Below are 18,593 nucleotides of genomic sequence, written 5' to 3' on the forward strand. Positions count from 1 at the left end.
GACTTTTAGGCCCGATTACAAAGTGGAGGCTGTATAAGACAGCAGTGCAGTACAGTCAGATGAACTGGGTGTTGTGGAGATGCTAGTTCATGACAGTGGGCTGTTTGCTGGTCTTGGGGTCATTATGTAATTTGACATTAAAGAATACTTAATGTCCAGTTTATGTTAAGTGCTTTTGGGGGCTCCAGGGTATCTTTTCCGTATTTCCGGAGATATAAGCCACTGAACCTTTAACTCCTCACTTGTATCCTTCTGAATACGACCCTTAACCTTTTAAGAGTGAAAACGTAAACGCTGCTCTACCATTGCGCTGTACACGCGTCACATGCCCCACGTGTCCAGTAGATGTCGCTAGACGACGACTTATACACACCAACAGCTCTTTTTTTTTTTTGCATTGCCATGCGACAGTTTTCCAAGTGCCAACATCATCCCTGGATCGACTGCGCCTGCGCACGACGATCCCATTCTTGTCCTGCAGGCAGCATTCCGGGTGGAGAGAGTGAGTGAGAGAAAGAGAAAGGCAGAAGAGATTTTGAGGCCGAAGACGGCACATTTAAGCCGAGAAACGCGAGCTGAATGTCCGAACCAGCTGCGGCGTTCCAGCAGGATATGGTGAGTAGGAGAATGGGTGTTGAGGGTCCACCTCCTCGCCTCCTTGTCACATTGTCTTCTCTTTGTGCTGCCCTGTCTGTGAACTGACGTTTCATTGAAAGGAAGGGCTTCGCTACGGGCTAGCTTTAGCCTTTATTCCCGAAACACACCTACTCTGTCTGCTACAGTGGAGAAGGTTGGCCGGCTGTTTGAGAGCGAAACAAAGACAAGGAGTGTTTCATGGCCGCTGGGGTAAACTACGGGGAGCGCTTTTGTTTCACGTTAGCAGTGTCTAGTAACGCTAGCTGTCAGAGGCGCTTCTTGGGTTGGCACAGCTAGCAGTGATGGTCAGGCTCTGGGCTAGCTGGAGCTCAGCTAATGTAAAAAAAAAAAAAAAAAAAAAAAAAAAAAACCAGAGGTGTGTGTGCGCGTGCGTGCGCGCGAGACAAGATAGACACAAACGTGCTCCACGATGAATGGCTTGTCACAGGTGAGAGTAGGTCTGATGTAAATTGAACAAAGAGTGTTAAATATTCATGTAATTGTAATAATATGAACGTATAACGATGCTATAACAAAATTAAATGTAAATGACACGTACTGCATTTTCATGGATTAGATTTAACGGCTCAAAGAGCGTCATAATTATAGACCTCATACATTATTACTTACATTTATTACACTCAGTCAAGTGCAGTTTCTGCAGCATTTACTTACACACACACGCACGCACACGCACACACTTAAATGTCAATTCATACATACTTGTTGACGCATGCCTATACACACACACACACACACAGTCTGTTGTTTTTATCTGGTATGTTTAATCTTCTTATTGCTTAGCTGTTGTTTTTTTGCTATATATATATATATATATATATATATATATATATATATATATATATATATATATATAATTTATTGAAAAGAGTGTTAAATAAATGACATAACAATAAACGTGCAGATGCCCATTTTCAATATATATTTTTTTAAATTGAAAATAAAATTGTCAATAAGAAAGACAACCTAGGACACATAAAAGAGGGGAAACAACCCAACCCAGAACATTCCCACACCTCGGCCTGGCTTTTTGTAGAATAAAGAGTGCGCACACACACACACACACACACACACACACACACACACACACACACACACACACACACACACACACACACACACACACACATCACAGAATGAAGCAAAGCAGGCCTGTAAAAGGTGTACAGCTGTGTTAACTATAATTTAAACACCTAACCAGAGATGCAAATTAGCTTCAACTACTCCGCGGTCCTCTCTGGTGGATACTGTTGTCACACAGAAAGCCTGGGGTTGTTTGAAAGGAAGAAGCGCAGTCGGCATATGATCGAGCAGTTTGGAACTGTAGCAAATAAACAGCACAGGGACGTCCTTGTGTCTTATTTGGAGTTGCTACTGAAGCTCGGCCCTTGTTCTCTTATTCGACAAATATTACCCCAAAATACTGGGGACTCACTTACAACATGGCCAAAAGTACTCGGACACCCACACCTTTTATGTGATGGTTACATATCTCCCCCCCAAAAAACTCTGAAAATGAATCCGCTGATTAAACGGCCTCAGCTCTTCACATCTCTCTTCGCGAGATTTGAAGCTCCGATTCAGCTACTGGAGCGTTTGAAATGTCGGCCACTGATGTCGGGTGAGCTCAAACAATCGATTGTCTGTCGGATCAATCGAAAAATGTTTCTATTTTGATCATCAATTTACACACGATTTGAAGGCTTTTTTTTTTTTTTCCCAAGCAAAAAATGGCAAACGTTATCTGGCTTCAGCTTTCTAAATACGAGGATGTCCAGATGTTCTGTGTTTTGTGTGATTTGTGAACTGAATATCTTCTCTTTGAAATGTCGGTTTGACAAAACAAGTGATCTGAAGACATCACCGTGGCCACTGCGGAAAACTCAAGGACATTTTTCAGACCACCAAATGATTAACAACAATAATGGCCAGATGAATCCTTAATGGAAATACATATAAAAGTATCATTTTCTGCAGCGGCATCATGATTTTCTGCAGACAAGAGGAGCAAATATACTTCTGGCTCCATATTGTAAAACACTGTCAGTTTTCTATTAGGTAAACCACTCTGTTTTTACCGTTAAATCCAAAATGTGAAAGTCATTCTGAGTGATGCGTTGTAATGTACCAGGAGGAATCTACCATGAAGAGGTTCTGTGATGAACTGACTGCTGTCTGCTGTCCCCTCTGCTCCTCTAGGGCTCTCCAGGGCAGATCCCGGGACAAGAACTGGAGCTCTAAGCTAGCCCTCTCCATCCATCTCTGTTTGACGCCCTGCACGCCAAAACCACCTCTTCTACCCCTGCTGTAGTGGTTTGACCCAGACTCCTTTTAAGAGAAGAAGAGAGGGGGGAAAAAAAAAAATCCCAAGTGGGAGGGAGTAGTGAACTTTCCCCAGCTGCTGCCCAGACACACACATGCTGCATTGCCGCCATTCCCCAAGCCCTGCTCCATCCATCCCTAGGGCACGGCCACAAGCTCGCTAGCTAGCTAGCTAGCACTTGGCACAAAGACGAGGCCTGTCCTCGGGGGTTAAAAATACAAGCAGACAGTGTACACTCGCCTCCTTTCTTTTTTTTTTTTTTGTCCTCCCTTTTCCGGGTCAACCAGACAAACACTCATTAACGGGGGCTCCCTTTGTTTAGCCGTCGTTCTCGCTGCTTTGAGCAGTGGGGCATTGCTAGCAGCAAGCCAGTCAGTCAGTCAGTCAGTCAGTAAGCCAGGGCATCAGAGGCCAGGATGATGGAGCCCAGCATGGAGAGCTGCCTGGTCCAGGTCCTGCAGAAGGACATGGGCCGCCGGCTGCAGGTGGGGCAGGAGATCATTGATTACATCTTGGACAAGGACAAGTCCCACGACCTGGAGCAGGATCAGACGGCGCTGGACAAGATGGTCGACGGCATCGCCAGCTCCTGGGTCAACTGCAGCAACTTCAAGGTAAACCTGGGCAGGTTTTCCACCCAGCCGCACCCGCACTGGTTTAGGCGTCCACTATATAACCAAATAGCGTTTTGATTCCTCATTTGCATTCTGTTTTAGACAAAAGCACATCAGTGCACTCAGCCATCTCTGTGTGTGTGCACTCTTCACCCTCAATTGACAACTCATTTTCTGCTATTCAGTGGTTTGTGTGGATTTTTTAAATTCACATCAGCATGAATCCGAGCAAACAAAGCCAAATGACGCCCCTAAGTTACACTATGACCAGCTACAGCTATGGGCTACGCTGCATCACTTCCAGCCATAGACTGTGTATAAGAAGTGGACCTAGTCACCGGGTCGTCGCCCATTGGTTTGTGGACTGCTGTGTTGAAGCCTCAGGTTTTGGCGTTTTGTCCGGCGCCATCTTGGCTTTTAGTCGTCGCCATTTTGTTTTTTGGCATCCCGAAGTGATACGAGAGGGTTGAGCTCAGTCCAACCGAACACTGAATAAGACGCTTTTAGGCGATCAAAATGTTACAGTTAACTTTTATGAAGTGAAAGCATACTGCTCTAAATGAACCATCGTTTACTAAATGAACATCATGCTGTAGTGAAGAAGACTTGAAACTAGAGATTGAGACCATAAACTCATGTTCACAATGTTTACTGATGGAATAAATGGAATGAGAAATAGAGTAACGGAGAATATTAATGATAGCAGCGGCCTGAATATCGAGGAAACGCTGATATATGATAGATACCGCTGACCTTTAAATCAAATAGAGCAACTTGAAACGCATCTATGCTGCAGCGTGAGCTTGTTGTGGAATTCTGCGCTTCTGTTCTATGTTTAGACTGCACTTCCATCTTATTGTACCGCCATATAATAGCCTTTTCTAGTTTGTCTTAAGGAGGAATTTCCAGTTTTCTCCGACTGTTTGCTGAGCTGTGAAGTCAAATGTTGTCAGGCGAGCAAAGGCACACAGCGTTATTGTTTCCCCTCACCATAGGGCTGGCTCGCATTCTTCTTCTGTGGTTGATTGTGCTTTTATTTTGGAGTTTGATCAAGGACAAAATGCAATCTGACCCTGAATTGTGTTTCCATCAGCAGTTCTGCAGCGCCCAGCCACAGGTTGCTTTCTCTGCCATAACCGTTGGAACACATTGTTTACTAGATGTCTGATTTCATGTTCTGCTTTCACATCACTGAAACAGTATCGGTGATGTCTGCCTGAGCCTCTCTGTCCCTGCAGGCCCCGTGCTGTGATGCCATGTTGTGCATGGACGTTTTACCACATGGGCTGTGTTGCGCTGCCGCACTTTTTTTGCTACTAGACGTCTGGCAACACGCCTGAGAGAAATGGCGATGAGAGGCTAGGGAGAATTTGAAACGGGAGTTTAGGAAACGGAGGCAAGAGAGGCTGAACCGGATCTGGCCCGGTTAAGATCGGGGTACCAGAAGGCCTGAGCCGGCTGATGTGGGGCTTCGGTCAGGTCCTTGCTCCTTTTTTTTTTTTGAATTTAGCATTCTTGTCAGAAATGCATCAAATCATCTGTCCTGTTGTATGCACTGCTTAAAAGATTCCCAGTGAGAAAACAGCAGCAGTGTCCCTGTCTGGGTGCTAGAAGGCCCTGTGGAGGCTCAGCTGAGTCATGTCCACAGGCAGCTCCGATAGGGCTGCTAGACACACAGCTCTACGTTTTCAGTGTTGTTGGTTAGCCCGGCAGTACGGGCCGAGCTGATCACTTGGCAACTAATGTGGAAACTATTTAGTGCGAGAGAGAAAGAGAGAGAGAGAGAGAGAGAGAGAGAGAGAGAGAGAGAGAGAGGGTGATGGATTCATTCGCCATAAATGGTGCTTTGGGCGGATGCCTCCAATACCAAGCAGCTGTTTAAAGGGAGAGCTGTGCAGTCGTTCACACTCTCCTCGCCTGAGCTTCAGTCGTGTTGCCTCTGCTGCACGTGCTTCTCTGTTTAGTTAACAAACATCAGCTTGTTGAACTGCGTACTGGTCAGCTGACGCGATGGGTGAGAACTCTTTATTTGCAGAGGAACAGATGTAGGGAGGGAGGGAAGGAGGGAGGGAGGGAGGGAGAGCAGTGGACCAGCAGGTGGACCAGCTATTAAGGCACAAGTCCCTCCTTTTTTTGAAAATATTTCCTGTTAAACTGATTTGGTCAAAATTGTTATTGTAAGTTAACGATTAAACAATTATTTAGTATCTCTACATGTGTGCAATGTGATCATCAATGTCTTGGAAATGCCCCTCCTTAAAGGAGCAGAAGCCATTGTGTTGCCAGGCTTATTCTGACTGCTTCTAAATGGAGCGATTAAATGATTCATGCACATACAATTTCAAATTGATAGAGTCATGTGAGCGATAGACGGACTCCTCTTGCAGTTGTCGTTTTCCAGAGCGATCTCCTTGTGTGCGACCCATCCATCTCAGGGTGTGTCACGTCAGCAGCCACATCCCAGCTGTGCCTTCAGCTGCCGAATCAACTCGAAAGTAGTCCGCGTACCGTGATCATCGGCCAAACGCAGAGCGGTGGTGCTGTCAAGGAGGCAAGAGTGTGTGTGTGTGTGTGTGTGTGTGCGTGTGCGTGTGCGTGTGCGTGTGTGCGTGCGTGTGTGCGTGCGTGTGTGTGTGTGTGTGTGTGTGTGTGTGTGTGTTTGTCAGAAGCCGGATTCACTGGGATGGTTTTGTAGATGGTCTGCGGTGTGCTGCTGTGGTTAAATGCAGTCCGGTAGTTGTACGAGTTTGTTTCCGGCCGTATCTGCTCTCGGGCTGTTTGCACAACCCAGCTTTGAGGTGTGACGTGTTCCCTGTCTGCTCTGTGATTGGTGGTTCACCCTGTCCGCTGCCATGCAGAGACCACGCCCACCTCAGGATTCACACTTTAGCTGTGAGTCCTCCCCCTGCGCCTTTTCATCATGGAATGGTCGACGACCATTTTTAAGAATGGTGATCGTACTAAAACGAATGAATAAAGAGCATTGAATGCCGTCTTCTCCTTGGGTCCTTTAGTTTACCATTCAATATTTGCAAGCTAACCAAAACTAAAGTACCTGGACTTGAATTACGGCTTCCTCTTCCTCTCATCCAAGTTCTATTGGATAGATTTAGTGTCGCTTTCAACTCGCAGTGCTGCAGGACCACAGGAACCGTAAACAAGGATGTGATTTGTACTTTGTTTCCACACCTTTCCTTCCTCCAGGAGAGCGGTTAGGCTCTTGTCAATAACCATCTATCACCCCCCCCCCCCCCCCCCCCCCTCCCCTCCCCTCCCCTCCCCTCCATCATTTTCATCTCTTCCTCTCCCCGAGCTGAGCCCCGAGCTGGTTCACCGACTGAATCAATGAAGGCTGGCAGCTCCGGTTCCCGGGTTGACGAGCCCTTCAAGTGATCGCTCAGACAACCCGGTGCCACCTGACATGTCGCTCAGACGCGTCTGGGTGCGGTGGCTGAAGCTCACCACGGAGCGTGGCGATAAGACCACCACTATGATCCCACGAGGTCTGCACCAATGACACGCTCAAAACCAGATGAAACGCGTAGCTGTAGACTTTTCCGCTGGCCCTGATCACCAACTAGTCATTTATATTCATGCGCTTGATAACTCTTGAGTACCAGGCCTGTGTTCAGTATCTGCTGCCTTAGGAAGCTAGCACCATGCTGAGCCTCTCCTCCTGGGGTTCCAGTCAGCTCAGTTATAAGTGTTTGTGAAATGAGTCCAAGCTGGTGTTTCTCAGATTCATCCCAGAGGACCGCTGCTGTCTCTGGGGAGCCGTTGAGCGGCCGGTCCCTCGGTTTATGTCCCGCTCTCTTCTGCTCATACGGTTTGCTTTTATGATAATGCCGTTTTCTCCTCGCTTCCTTCAACTGTGAGATCCACAGTGTTTTCCGAGGGCATCGTAGCAATGACTTCCTCCATCATGCGTTGTATAAGAGGCGTTGTACTGCAGACTGAGGGGCCCAAAGCCTTGTCTCTCTTCAACATAAACAAATCTCAGTTGTCATATTGTAGCGCTGAGGTTCATGTGATGTACTCACTGCAGGCGTTGTGTAACTGAATCACAGTGCTAACACGTTTCTTTTTCAGGGGGGGGGGGGGACAATAGCACGGAGATGAGCATGGACAGGAGAGTCGTTGGCTGTAGGCAGGACCGGCCAGCTGGCTTCATCAAAGACGGGACACATGATTAGCTGTATGGTGCAGCTGGAGGACATCACTTTGAAGTGGTACTCATAAAATGGTGTTTCAGTTGCCCTGCAGGGGAGCATGATGTCTCAGCAGGATAATGTTCAGCGGATGTTGAAGTGCTCACCTTTAGATTGGCTTTAGTGTAAGTATACAAACACAGCTACATCAGCTGATATGAGCTGCCAAAGGTGCCATGATTTGTCACTTCAGCCGGTGAAAGTGACGATCAGTGGCTGAATGTTCTCTGCTAATTGGCGCCGGAGCTTAGCCAGTGTGTGTATGTTGCTAACCCGAGGAGTCAATCACCGGTGAACCCAAATGATTTTTAATGTTACTTTTTTTACAGCAGAATGTTCACACTGTAGAGGCCGGAGAGCAGCGCTGCACCACCAGCGTGCTGAGGTAGACAGTACAGTAGAGTACAGTAGAGTACAGTAGAGTAGAGTAGAGTACAGTACAGTAGGGTACAGTAGAGTAGAGTAGAGTACAGCAAAGAGAGGATCACAGTTTGATCGGCTTCTTTTTAGCCGACATCATCTGTTCAAAATAAGCCCGGATCGACCCGACATCTCTGTAGAAATGTTCAAATTTACAGTTCTCTGTAACGCTGTGGAATCAATTTACTCGCGTTCTGTGTTACCAGGCACAGAGGGGTCCCTTGTGATCCAGATCCAGAGACACTGTAAGAGGTCTCTGTCTGTGTTTGTCTCTCCCTCATGGACTCTTTTATTTACTGCATCAGGATGTTGTGGAAGGTGAGAATGGTGTGTGTGTGTGTGTGTGTGTGTGTGTGTGTGTGTGTGTGTGTGTTGTGTGTCCCCCTGAATGACAGCGACAAACCCATAGAGGAGCCTCTGTAACCTTTTGTCCAAAGATTGTGTCAATACTCTGGATCAATCAACCATGGAGTGTGTGTGTGTGTGTGTGTGTGTGTGTGTGTGTGTGTGTGTGTGTGTGTGTGTGTGTGTGTGTGTGTGTGTGCACAAACAAACGTACTCTTAAAGAAACAGAAACGCACAACTCCTGTTGCGTAGTTGCTTCTCTTTAAAGTGACAGATAACCTATGAAATATGTCACCTCTAGACTGTTTGTGTCTACGGTGTGAGTCCTTGTGTGCTTGTGCTCCAGGTGAAACCTCGAGATCCGTTCACGGAGTGAAGTGGTCATTCCAGCTCAAAGGGGGACTTTGGAGCCTCGTTACGGCCCCACGTTAAACGTTAATCCCAAACCGTGTTGACTTTGTGAACCCTTGGAGAGCAGAGATTTGTGCTGAGCTCGTATGAAAAGCTGCGACACACAGCGCTCCGCTCATCCTGAAGGCTTTCCTTCATCGGTACAGCAGAGCTCGAGCTGTGTGTCCCTCTCCTGCTATGACATTTGGCACATTCACAAAACACAAAGTGTGTGTGTGTGTGTGTGTGTGTGTGTGTGTGTGTGTGTGTGTGTGTGTGTGTGTGTGTGTGTGTGTGTGTGTGTGTGTGTGTGTGTGTGTGTGTGTGTGATGAACAGCACCGCCACTTCTGTGCCATTGTGGTTGTGGAGATATTTAATATTGTTTGAAAAAGGAAACTAGATCGTCAAGGAAAAGTATTAACATTTTTTTATATAATAATAATATTGTCATATTATTATTATTACACTTTTAATTCTGACATTATCTCTGCGCTCTGTGTGTTTGGTGTGTTATGAAGCACATGGTTTTAAGTCTGGGATTAATGGGTGGAATTAGTCCGTTATGTGATATTTCATGCCGTCGTCGTATTATTGTTATTGGTTTAAACCACACAGCACAACATTGTATCTCCACCAACGTTAGCGTCTGTACATTTAGCTTACTTCAGAGCTCATGTCTAGTAAATCTATCCAATGTCAATGTTTAATTCAAGCCTTTGCCAAAGGCTACGCATTAATATTAATATAGGTTTTAAGGTTTTGGGTCTGGAGCCTGTCCCAGCATGCTTTGGGTGAGAAGGGAGGCACACCTGTCTACTACAGCGCTAACACACACAGTATAGTACATGTGAATTATATATATGTTTTTCATTCAAGTGTCAGAGACCTGAAGAAGACTCTACTCACTGAACATGACCTGCAGAATAAATCAGGATAATACACGGTGTATACATGTGTCAAACGCACAGCAGATGTAAACTGAACAACTGAAAACACCGTCATCCACTGTGCAAACAGACACACCGACACCTACAGGTGTGTCAGAGCTTAAACCTGACCTAACCTGGAGGCAAAAAACACATTCCAGACAGACTCTGAGCTACGTCTGGTCGCAGTCCCCCTTTGACCGGATGTAGCCTGTGTGGACTGTGCAGGGCTGCAGGAGTAGAGTTGCAGTGTGTGTCTTTCCCACACACACATAATCCCCCCCCCCCCCCCCCCCCCCCCGTGCCCCATCTTTAACCTTCCTCAGTTCTCTCCCTCATTGACTGCAATCTTCCTGCCCCCCCCCCCCCCCCCCCACACACACACACACACACACACACACAGTCATAATCTACTCTCTTATTTAATCAGCTCAACTCAGCAGGATTTTTTCCCCTTTTTTCTGAGTTAAGCTAGCATGTGTGTCACAATCCCCCATTTCGTCAGCTCGCTGCATGCCGTTTGATGTGTGGGAGATGTAGTCGGAAATGTTCTTTTTGCAACTTTTATACAACTGTGTATTAAAACAATCGGCATATTCATTGAAAAGTGAAGCGCGCTTCCTCTCTTGGTCCCCAGAACGCTGTGAATGCAAATTGAATTTGTAATTCCATTCGGCTGGCAGTTGATGAGCACCACTGTCTGTCAGATGGAGAGAGGCGATAGACCACTGGGTCCGTCTCCTCCGCCAGTCGTCACACTCGTTACAGCCCGCTGAGAGACCAACGAGGGGCCGATGCATCTCATCAGCGCCGCACCGGGGCCACAACACGCAACGCAGTATCACATGCTGAATGTGTTCTTTCCACTGATGTGGTACGCAGGCAGCCTAATGTAAATAGGTGACGTGTGTACAATCTTTGCTGACTCAACGAAGGTCAGAAAATGTGTTTACGGTGGCTATTGAGTGCCTCATATTTCTTCCGATTTTTTTAAAGTTTTAATTAATTTTCATTTGGAGATAAAACAAAAAAATGTCTTTCTCAAGCAGCAAGTCCTTCTTGATCTACTGAAAAGAGCAAAGAGGACACTCATTTATGCAGTATAATATGTGAATATGACAAATGTGTGTTTGGTTTATTAGAAAAGAACATGCACATATTGATTTGTGTTCTTACAAAGATACAAAACAATAATCACAAACACACACAGATGTTTTGACATTAACATATCCAGTTTAATATCTGAATATTGAATAATTGCAACAATGGATGAATGGTAGGTAGGTAGGTAAGAAAGCCGTTGGTCCTGGATTGGATATGGCTGCTCTTATTAAGGCAGAGCTGTGTACTTCAGAATAAAAGAGCAATTACAAACTGTAAGCACACTTCTGTTGTTACATCCATGGCAGTAAAAGATGAATGAAGTCTCAACAAACGAGGAAAAGGGTCAGGTTGTTTGTGCAGGCCTGTTTAATTAAGCCAATGACATAGCAAGGCATTGTGGGTATAAGGAGATGGATGTGGACGTCTGATAGCCAGGAGCTACTATGTCTATGCTATGTGCTCGTAAGGAGGAAGCCAAGGAACCGGTCTTACCTTTTCTCACTGTGGCTTTTACACCAAACAACAGGTGAGGGTCAGGTCACATACTCATGCAATCCACTTACTTGGACATATTCTGGAAGTGGTTCTTCCTCAGTTGGAGCAGCTTCCCTCAGGAGAAAGTCACAGAACATTCCAGCTGTGTTTTTCACAGCGTCGTGCTTTAGTGCCTCAGAAAGAACCCACAGGCGCCGATCAGCTGAGTGTGGGACTCGCCATTGGGTGTGTGTGTGTGTGTGTGTGTTTATGTTTATATCTCAATTTAATGTGATGTGACAATTAAAGCTGGAGTATGCAGTTTATTTCCTGGCATCATTGTGCACCCGTGTCACCCATCCATCATGCGGTCACCTGTAGAGAACATTGTGATCCTTAGCTTAGCCTCGCTATGAGCCCAAGTGTTTCAGAGACGGAGAGAAAATGTACCTTCTGCTAACGGTAGCCGTGAGCTAGCTGCAGCGACATCCCCTCTCCATCTGTGAAACGCTTCACCGCTGTCGTCGCACCCTCCGGTTGCTTTGCACTGTAGGAAGTTGCTGCCGATGTTTGAATAGCAACTTCTCCCCCCGCAGGACATTCCTGCAGTTAATCAGGCTTTTTACGGTCTGAAGGACGTGCAAACACGTATGCATTTGTACAGCAGCCAGTAGACATGACCTCTGAGGAGGGTTTCTCTCACACCACTTGAATTACAATATGTTGTAAGGTTATTATGGGATTGTTTCCCAATGATACAACCGTCTACCCCAGCTTTAAAGCACTATTTGGGTATTTTGTCCATATGTCAGCATGTAGATATAGTTCCCTTTACTGCTTGTTCTTCAGTGATCAAGGCACACACACACACACACACACACACACACACACACACACACACACACACACACACACACACCACACACACACACACACACACACACACACACACACAGAGACCCGGAAGGAAACCCTGTTGCTCTGATATCTCTCTCTCTCTCTCTCTCTCTCTCTCTCTCTCTCTCTCTCTCTCTCTCTCTCTCTCTCTCTCTCTCTCTCTCTCTCTCTCTCTCTCTCTCTCTCTCCATCTCTTGATTGCTGCCTGTGTGTTGAACTCTCTAACCCTCAGCTCCTTCTCTGCCTGAGCCTGTATCAGTCTGTCTAGATTGTAAATTCGCCTCAATAGTCATACAACTCAGACAACACACAGCTCACATTATGGCCAATTATAACAAGCATAAGAGAGAGTACTTAGGTAGCTGCATGGTGGTACTTTTTAACAGGGCTCCTTCTGCACGCACTGCTTTTTCTGCATGGAATACAACCTGCACTTGATTTAAAACCAGGCGGCAACCTCTGGTTCTGATTGTGTAGAAGTCTAGTCTAAAATGACTCTACTTCTCTCTTGATTTATTCCCTCAGTAAACATTGTAAACAATGAGTTTATGGTCTCAATCTCTAGTTTCAAGTCTTCTTCAATACAGCATGATGTTCATTTAGTTCATTATAGTCCGTTTAGAGTCAAACAGACCATAAAGCAGGGGATGCTTTAAGGCGGGACTACTGATACCAAATATGGTAACTTCCATGCCTTCCCTCTTATGCCACACTGTATGTGTTATTTCAGCAGCCCAGACTTTGATGTCATTGAAATTTAGTTTCCTCTGATGTTGTACAGTGTAACCTAGAATCTCCCTTGTGCTGCAACAAGTCACGAGGCTTTGTCCTTTACGGCAGACGACGCTGCAGCCTCTCCTAGAGCAACTGGATTACATCACAAGTAGAGCGGGGGGGGGGGCACCGGCTCGTCTTCTCCCCGAACAAGGAAGTGGACAGTCAACTCTTTACGCAGCAGTGGTGCGCTTCTTACCTGCTAGGCTCAAGTGAAACACTTTATTGTAAACCAGCATACAAAAGCCCGCCTTCTTAATGGATGCCTGTTATCAACATCAGCTAGGGGATTCATCATGAATCAACAACAACAAGCTAGGGCTGGGAGATATGATCTGAAAGTCATATTTGTTTTATTATTTTTTCCTAAAAATCTAAAAAAATAGCGTTGCATCCATAGACTGTATATAAGAAGTGGACATAATCGCCGTGACGTCGTCCATTGGTTTGTGGACTACAGTTTTGAAGTGCTGGAGTTTGGCATTATGGCCGTTGCCATCTTTGAATTTGGCTGTCGCCATCTTGGTTTTTTGCAACCAGTGAGGGGAATTGACCATATTTTGACCGTATAAGCCCCGCCCTAAAGCATACCCTGCTCTGTGGTCTATTTGAGTCTAAATGGACCCTAATGTACTAAATGAACATCATGCTGTATTGAAGAAGACTTGAGACTAGAGACTGAGACCATAACACAAGTTTGTGGTCTCAGTCTCAAGTCTTCTTCATTTGCAACAAGGAGTCGTCCCCTGCTGGCCATTAGAAAGAATGCAGGGTTAAGACACTTTTCAGGACCAGAGGTTGCCACCTTATTATCCCTGAAGAAAGATCACTTTTGTGAACAATATATATGTTGCGTTAATGTGTATATATATATATATATATATGTTATGTAGTAAAGATACAAACTCTTCCCCAATGAGGGCAGTTGTAGGCTTTTCAACACCACTGACATCAACATCTGTTATGAGAGTATGAGGCAGGATCTCACAAACGTCACAGCGGCTGTCAATTTATCTCCCGTCTGGACAACCACAAGATACACCGTCAATTACACTTTAAAAGATGCAAAGTCATCGTCCAGGAATGTAGGAATGTATGAAACACATTTGATTGGCCGACATGATGCCGGATGATGCTGCAACTGTTTTTTTCTTCTTCTTATGAACCCGCATTTTGTGCCAGAGCCCTCTGCGTCGGTACGCAGTGAAATGAATTAAGCTGCTCTGTCATTATTATTTTATTCTTATTGGTGCAATTAAAGGTGACAAAAGACAAAAAAGCGCCGATACCGTGTGGTTGTTAGACGTGGAGAGCAGAAAGCTGGATTCTGTGTGTGTGCAGTGGAGGAAAGGGCTGGTAATAAGAAAATACGGTGATAATTTAAAGCAGTACGTTTGTCTGTCTGAACTTGACCCTGGAGACGATCCAGTTGTGTATAGAACTCATGCTGATCTCTTTATATTGGTGCGTCAGTAAAGAGTGAGTGAGTGAGTGAGTGAGTGAGTGAGTGAGTGAGTACATGTCACCCTCAGAGGAATGTGAGGTGAGACAACAACCCTGCAACACTCTAGTCTAGTCCTGCGGTTACACCGTGAGGAGTATTTTCACCCGGACCGTCTCCCTTTTGATCCGCTCTTGTCCGTGTCATCTTCCATGTCAGCCCACTGGAGCTCTGACACCCGCATCGCGTTATCAGCTCGGCCATTTGTTCTGCTGAGTCAGCAGCTCCAAAGAAGGAAGCCTCGGAGTGGACTGTGCAGCTAATGTGCTCTGTCATGGTTCCAAAGGGGTGTGTGTGTGTGTGTCTGTGTGTGTCTGTGTGTGTGTGTGTGTGTGTTCTAAAGAGATCGAGTTTGTCAAATTTGCAACATTCACACTAAAATGAAAAAAATGCTGTATGCATTGTAAACTTATGTGAAAAAAAACATACATATGAAATCAGCTTAAGTATCTGTCAGTTGTAATCACGATGCTATTATGTCATTTATAAGTCTCTATTATTACGGGAAACGGTATCAGAAGCAACTATCAGCTAAATAAAGAGCTCACCTGATTATTCCAATCCCAAATTGCCTCCATCACAATTACACAGCGCAGATGTGGAGATTGGTTTGACCTGGATCGTCAGAGTGTAGCAGTCCGGACCCCATTGCTTTGAGACAAGGATCTGCTGATGAGTGGATGATAAGGGAGCGGTGGAGCTCGCCTGAACACCGGTGTTCCTGATGCACCCGGAGACGTGGTGGAACACCAGTGGCGTTGTTCAGGAACATGTGGACACAGTTTGAGATCTGCTGCTGTTTGAGATGATCAAGTCTAGTTTGACTTCCTGCTCCATGCTTCATGCTTCTTATTGCCAGACATTACAGTACAATAACACGAGTACTGCTGACTAACTGATGTTATGCTTAGTTTGAAAGCTTGAATCTTTGACCTTTTTCAGTAGTTATTTACTGGTTTTCCTCATGAATGTCTCTTTTGAATCTTTTTTTATCTGTGGCTAACCATAAAATGTGACTCAGCAACTCTGTCTATTTTTGAAAAAAAAATCTGAACGCATCAGATGATAAAAATGAAAGCAGCCTTCTGAACAATGACTCGGTTAACCTGAGGTAACTTCTCACCTGATCCTCAATACAATGGTCGCTATGATTTGTGAAATGTGAGCCGTCATCACGGAGAAGAGCGTGTCCCCCCCCCCCCCCCCGCTGTCCGCATGACTCCTTCAAGTGGCCTCCACCGCTGTCACAACAAGGACTGTCTTTGTCCGTGTTCCTTTGCGGATTTGTTTCTCAAACTTAGGCACAGTCCCTGTAGTTCAGCAGGTAACGTAACCGGGTGAAACAACGACATACGATTGGTTGGAGTGGTGAAAAAAAAAAGTTGAGACCAGCTTAACTTTGACATTCATCCCAGAGGACATGGTCCTGATGAGGGCCAGACGGCCCCACGGAGGGATCCTCCCACACCAAGCCAAAACCACCACCCCTCCACTCGTGTGTCGTGTCTTTTGTTGTGATCAGTCTCACGGCCACGTCCTGAGTCAGCCGTCTCTCCTCCGCCCGCGGAAGGAGAGACAAAGGTAGCAGCGGCCTTATTGAAACCTCCAAAGTGCTGACCTGTCACATTGGGTGAGAATGTGGTTGTTTCACCTCTGATAGCCGAGACAGCGTCGTGTCGGTGTGTTGTTGTTGTTGTTTTTTTGGGGTCTTTTTTTTTTTTTTTCAGTTATCTGCCCGTGACAAATGGGACTCATGAGCGTCTGGGCTCACGTCACCCCCGTCCGTGGTGGCCCTCTGATAAGCCGCATCTCTTCCTCCAGGACGCGGTTAGAGCCGGCTGCTCCGTGAGACGAGGGCAGAAACACTGTGGTTGCTCCTGGGTTACGCAACATGTGAATGCTTCCTTGTCTACATGTTGTCTTGTTGTCCAATGTTTATTCCCGTTTCTACCAGCCTGAAAGAAATCCTTTTTAGAATTAGATTACGACCTCTCAATAGTCAAGTGAAGTGCGCCACGGTAGAATCTGGCTGGCGGTACGACTCCAGTAACCAGAAGATGTCTCCAGAGCTGCACGGTCATGACTGGATTCAGCTACGTTTACACTATGCACACACTGGATCTGATGCATTCTTGCTGCGGCTATTAAAATAGAGTGAATACATGCTACGTGAGGAAATGGCACCATGTTCATGGGAGAAGATGAGAGCTGGGAGGTCATCGGTGGAACTGCCACCATTAAGTGGTGGCACCTTGCCACACAAGTCGTCAGTCTGCCACGTTTTCACCAGAAGGCTCTCAAGAAATATGAATACAGAGTTGGTGTCATTGGATGGATGGATGGATGGATAGATAGATAGATAGATAGATAGATAGATAGATAGATAGATAGATAGATAGATAGATAGATAGATAGATAGATAGATAGATAGATAGTAAACTTTATTGATCCCGCGAGGGGAAACTATTTAGTTGCAAGCAGCAATAGGATACAGAAAAAATCTTAATATTATATATATAAAAAAAAAAAAAAAATGTCACATGTCAATACACAATATATACAATTGTAGTAACAGAGTAAAGATATTATATAAAATATGCATACTATATACACAATGAATAGAATAACAGAATAATATTAAATCAACTAAATAAACAGTAGTGCAGAGGTTTAACCAACAGTGAATGATTTGGCCCGAGGTGATTTGTTATACAGTCTTATAGCAGTAGGCAGGAATGTTCTCCTGTACCTGTCCTTGTGACAGCGGAACTGGATCAGTCTGTTGGAGAAAGTGCTCCGCTGTCCCTGCAGTAGGCGGTGGAGAGGGTGGTCCTGGTTATCCAATATGGATTATAGTTTCTTCAGTGTCCTCCTCTCCACCACCTGTTCCAGACTGTCCATAACTATATCTGCTAGCAGTCACATATAACATGCACACAGGTGTGTTGCCACATTGTCTCCTTCTGAACGGATCCGATTTTAAAGGTGCGGTGTGTAGCATTTGGCAGCGTCCAGCGGCGAGGTTGCTGAGGTCACAACTGAAAGTTCTTGGTTGGAGGAGAACTACGGTGGTCGAAAAGGGGAAAAAGCGATTGACCTGGTCTGTAGCCAGTGTTTGGTTTGTCCTTTCTGGGCTACTGTAGAAAACACGGCGGACGGCTCAGTGAAGAGGACCCGCTCTGAATGTAGATCTAAACGTCTCATTCTAACGTAACAAAAACACAACCATTCTTATTTTCAGGTGGTAACCTGCGGACCCCCCTTAATGCTGCCCACTGAGCCTGAAGCCTCCCGTTAGTGAAGTGTGCAGTAGTGGTTGAAGGATGTCTGAATGTGTCTCTTTTGTGTCCGTTCCTCACCAAAGACTCTGGTCCAGCAGGAGACCTGTTCCTACACAGTGATGTAATACTAGAGCTCTGAAGTGATGGTGAACGTTCTTGTCAGCTCTTTTGAAGGCTGTGCGCTCGTCTTCCTCGTTTTGCTGCCTTTTTCCTCCTAGTTTGCATCCTCTAGCTTGTCTCCTGTCGCCTCCCTCCTCTTGTCCATTCTGCATGTCTCATCTGTTTGTTTGTTAGACACGGAGCTGATGATGGGGCTGTGATTGCGCGTGGTTTTGTTCACAAATGTGCTCTTTAATCATTATGCAGGCTGAGCTGACAGCTGTGTTGTGCTCAGGCCTCAGAAGAGACTGTGGCGGGTCTATACTGCTGCATGGAGTCTGGGTCCGGGCTGTGTGTGAGTCGGCCTCTGTGTATTACTTAGCGTCTCTTTTGCACGAGTAAAGACTTATATGTCTTCTTCTATAATTAGAAGAAGACATGAATATGTCTGTAACATCCACATTACTGCGGACGCTTTTATTCCCATATTCTGTCCAATAGGCACAACCGATTGTCCTCACCCCACTGGCAGATGACATGTTGTCTTATGTTTATAAGATGCTGGATGTTTATGGATGA

General features: G+C 45.7%; 1 protein-coding gene across 1 annotated transcript in view; it reads left to right on the forward strand.

Annotated features, from left to right (window-relative positions):
- The first annotated feature begins 486 nt into the window (after positions 1 to 486).
- clasp1a (cytoplasmic linker associated protein 1a) overlaps positions 487 to 18,593 on the forward strand; it is a 69,736-nt gene continuing 51,629 nt past the window's right edge. Inside the window, exons 1-2 of the mRNA XM_068725170.1 lie at positions 487 to 615; positions 2,857 to 3,594. Coding sequence (XP_068581271.1) covers positions 3,397 to 3,594 — 198 coding nt within the window. The 5' untranslated portion in view covers positions 487 to 615; positions 2,857 to 3,396. The remainder of the gene's footprint in view (positions 616 to 2,856; positions 3,595 to 18,593) is intronic.

This window comes from Cebidichthys violaceus, unplaced genomic scaffold (assembly GCF_023349555.1).
Source record: "Cebidichthys violaceus isolate CVI_PGR_0920_01 unplaced genomic scaffold, fCebVio1.0.p SCAF_34, whole genome shotgun sequence".
Taxonomy (NCBI): Eukaryota; Metazoa; Chordata; class Actinopteri; order Perciformes; family Stichaeidae; genus Cebidichthys; species Cebidichthys violaceus.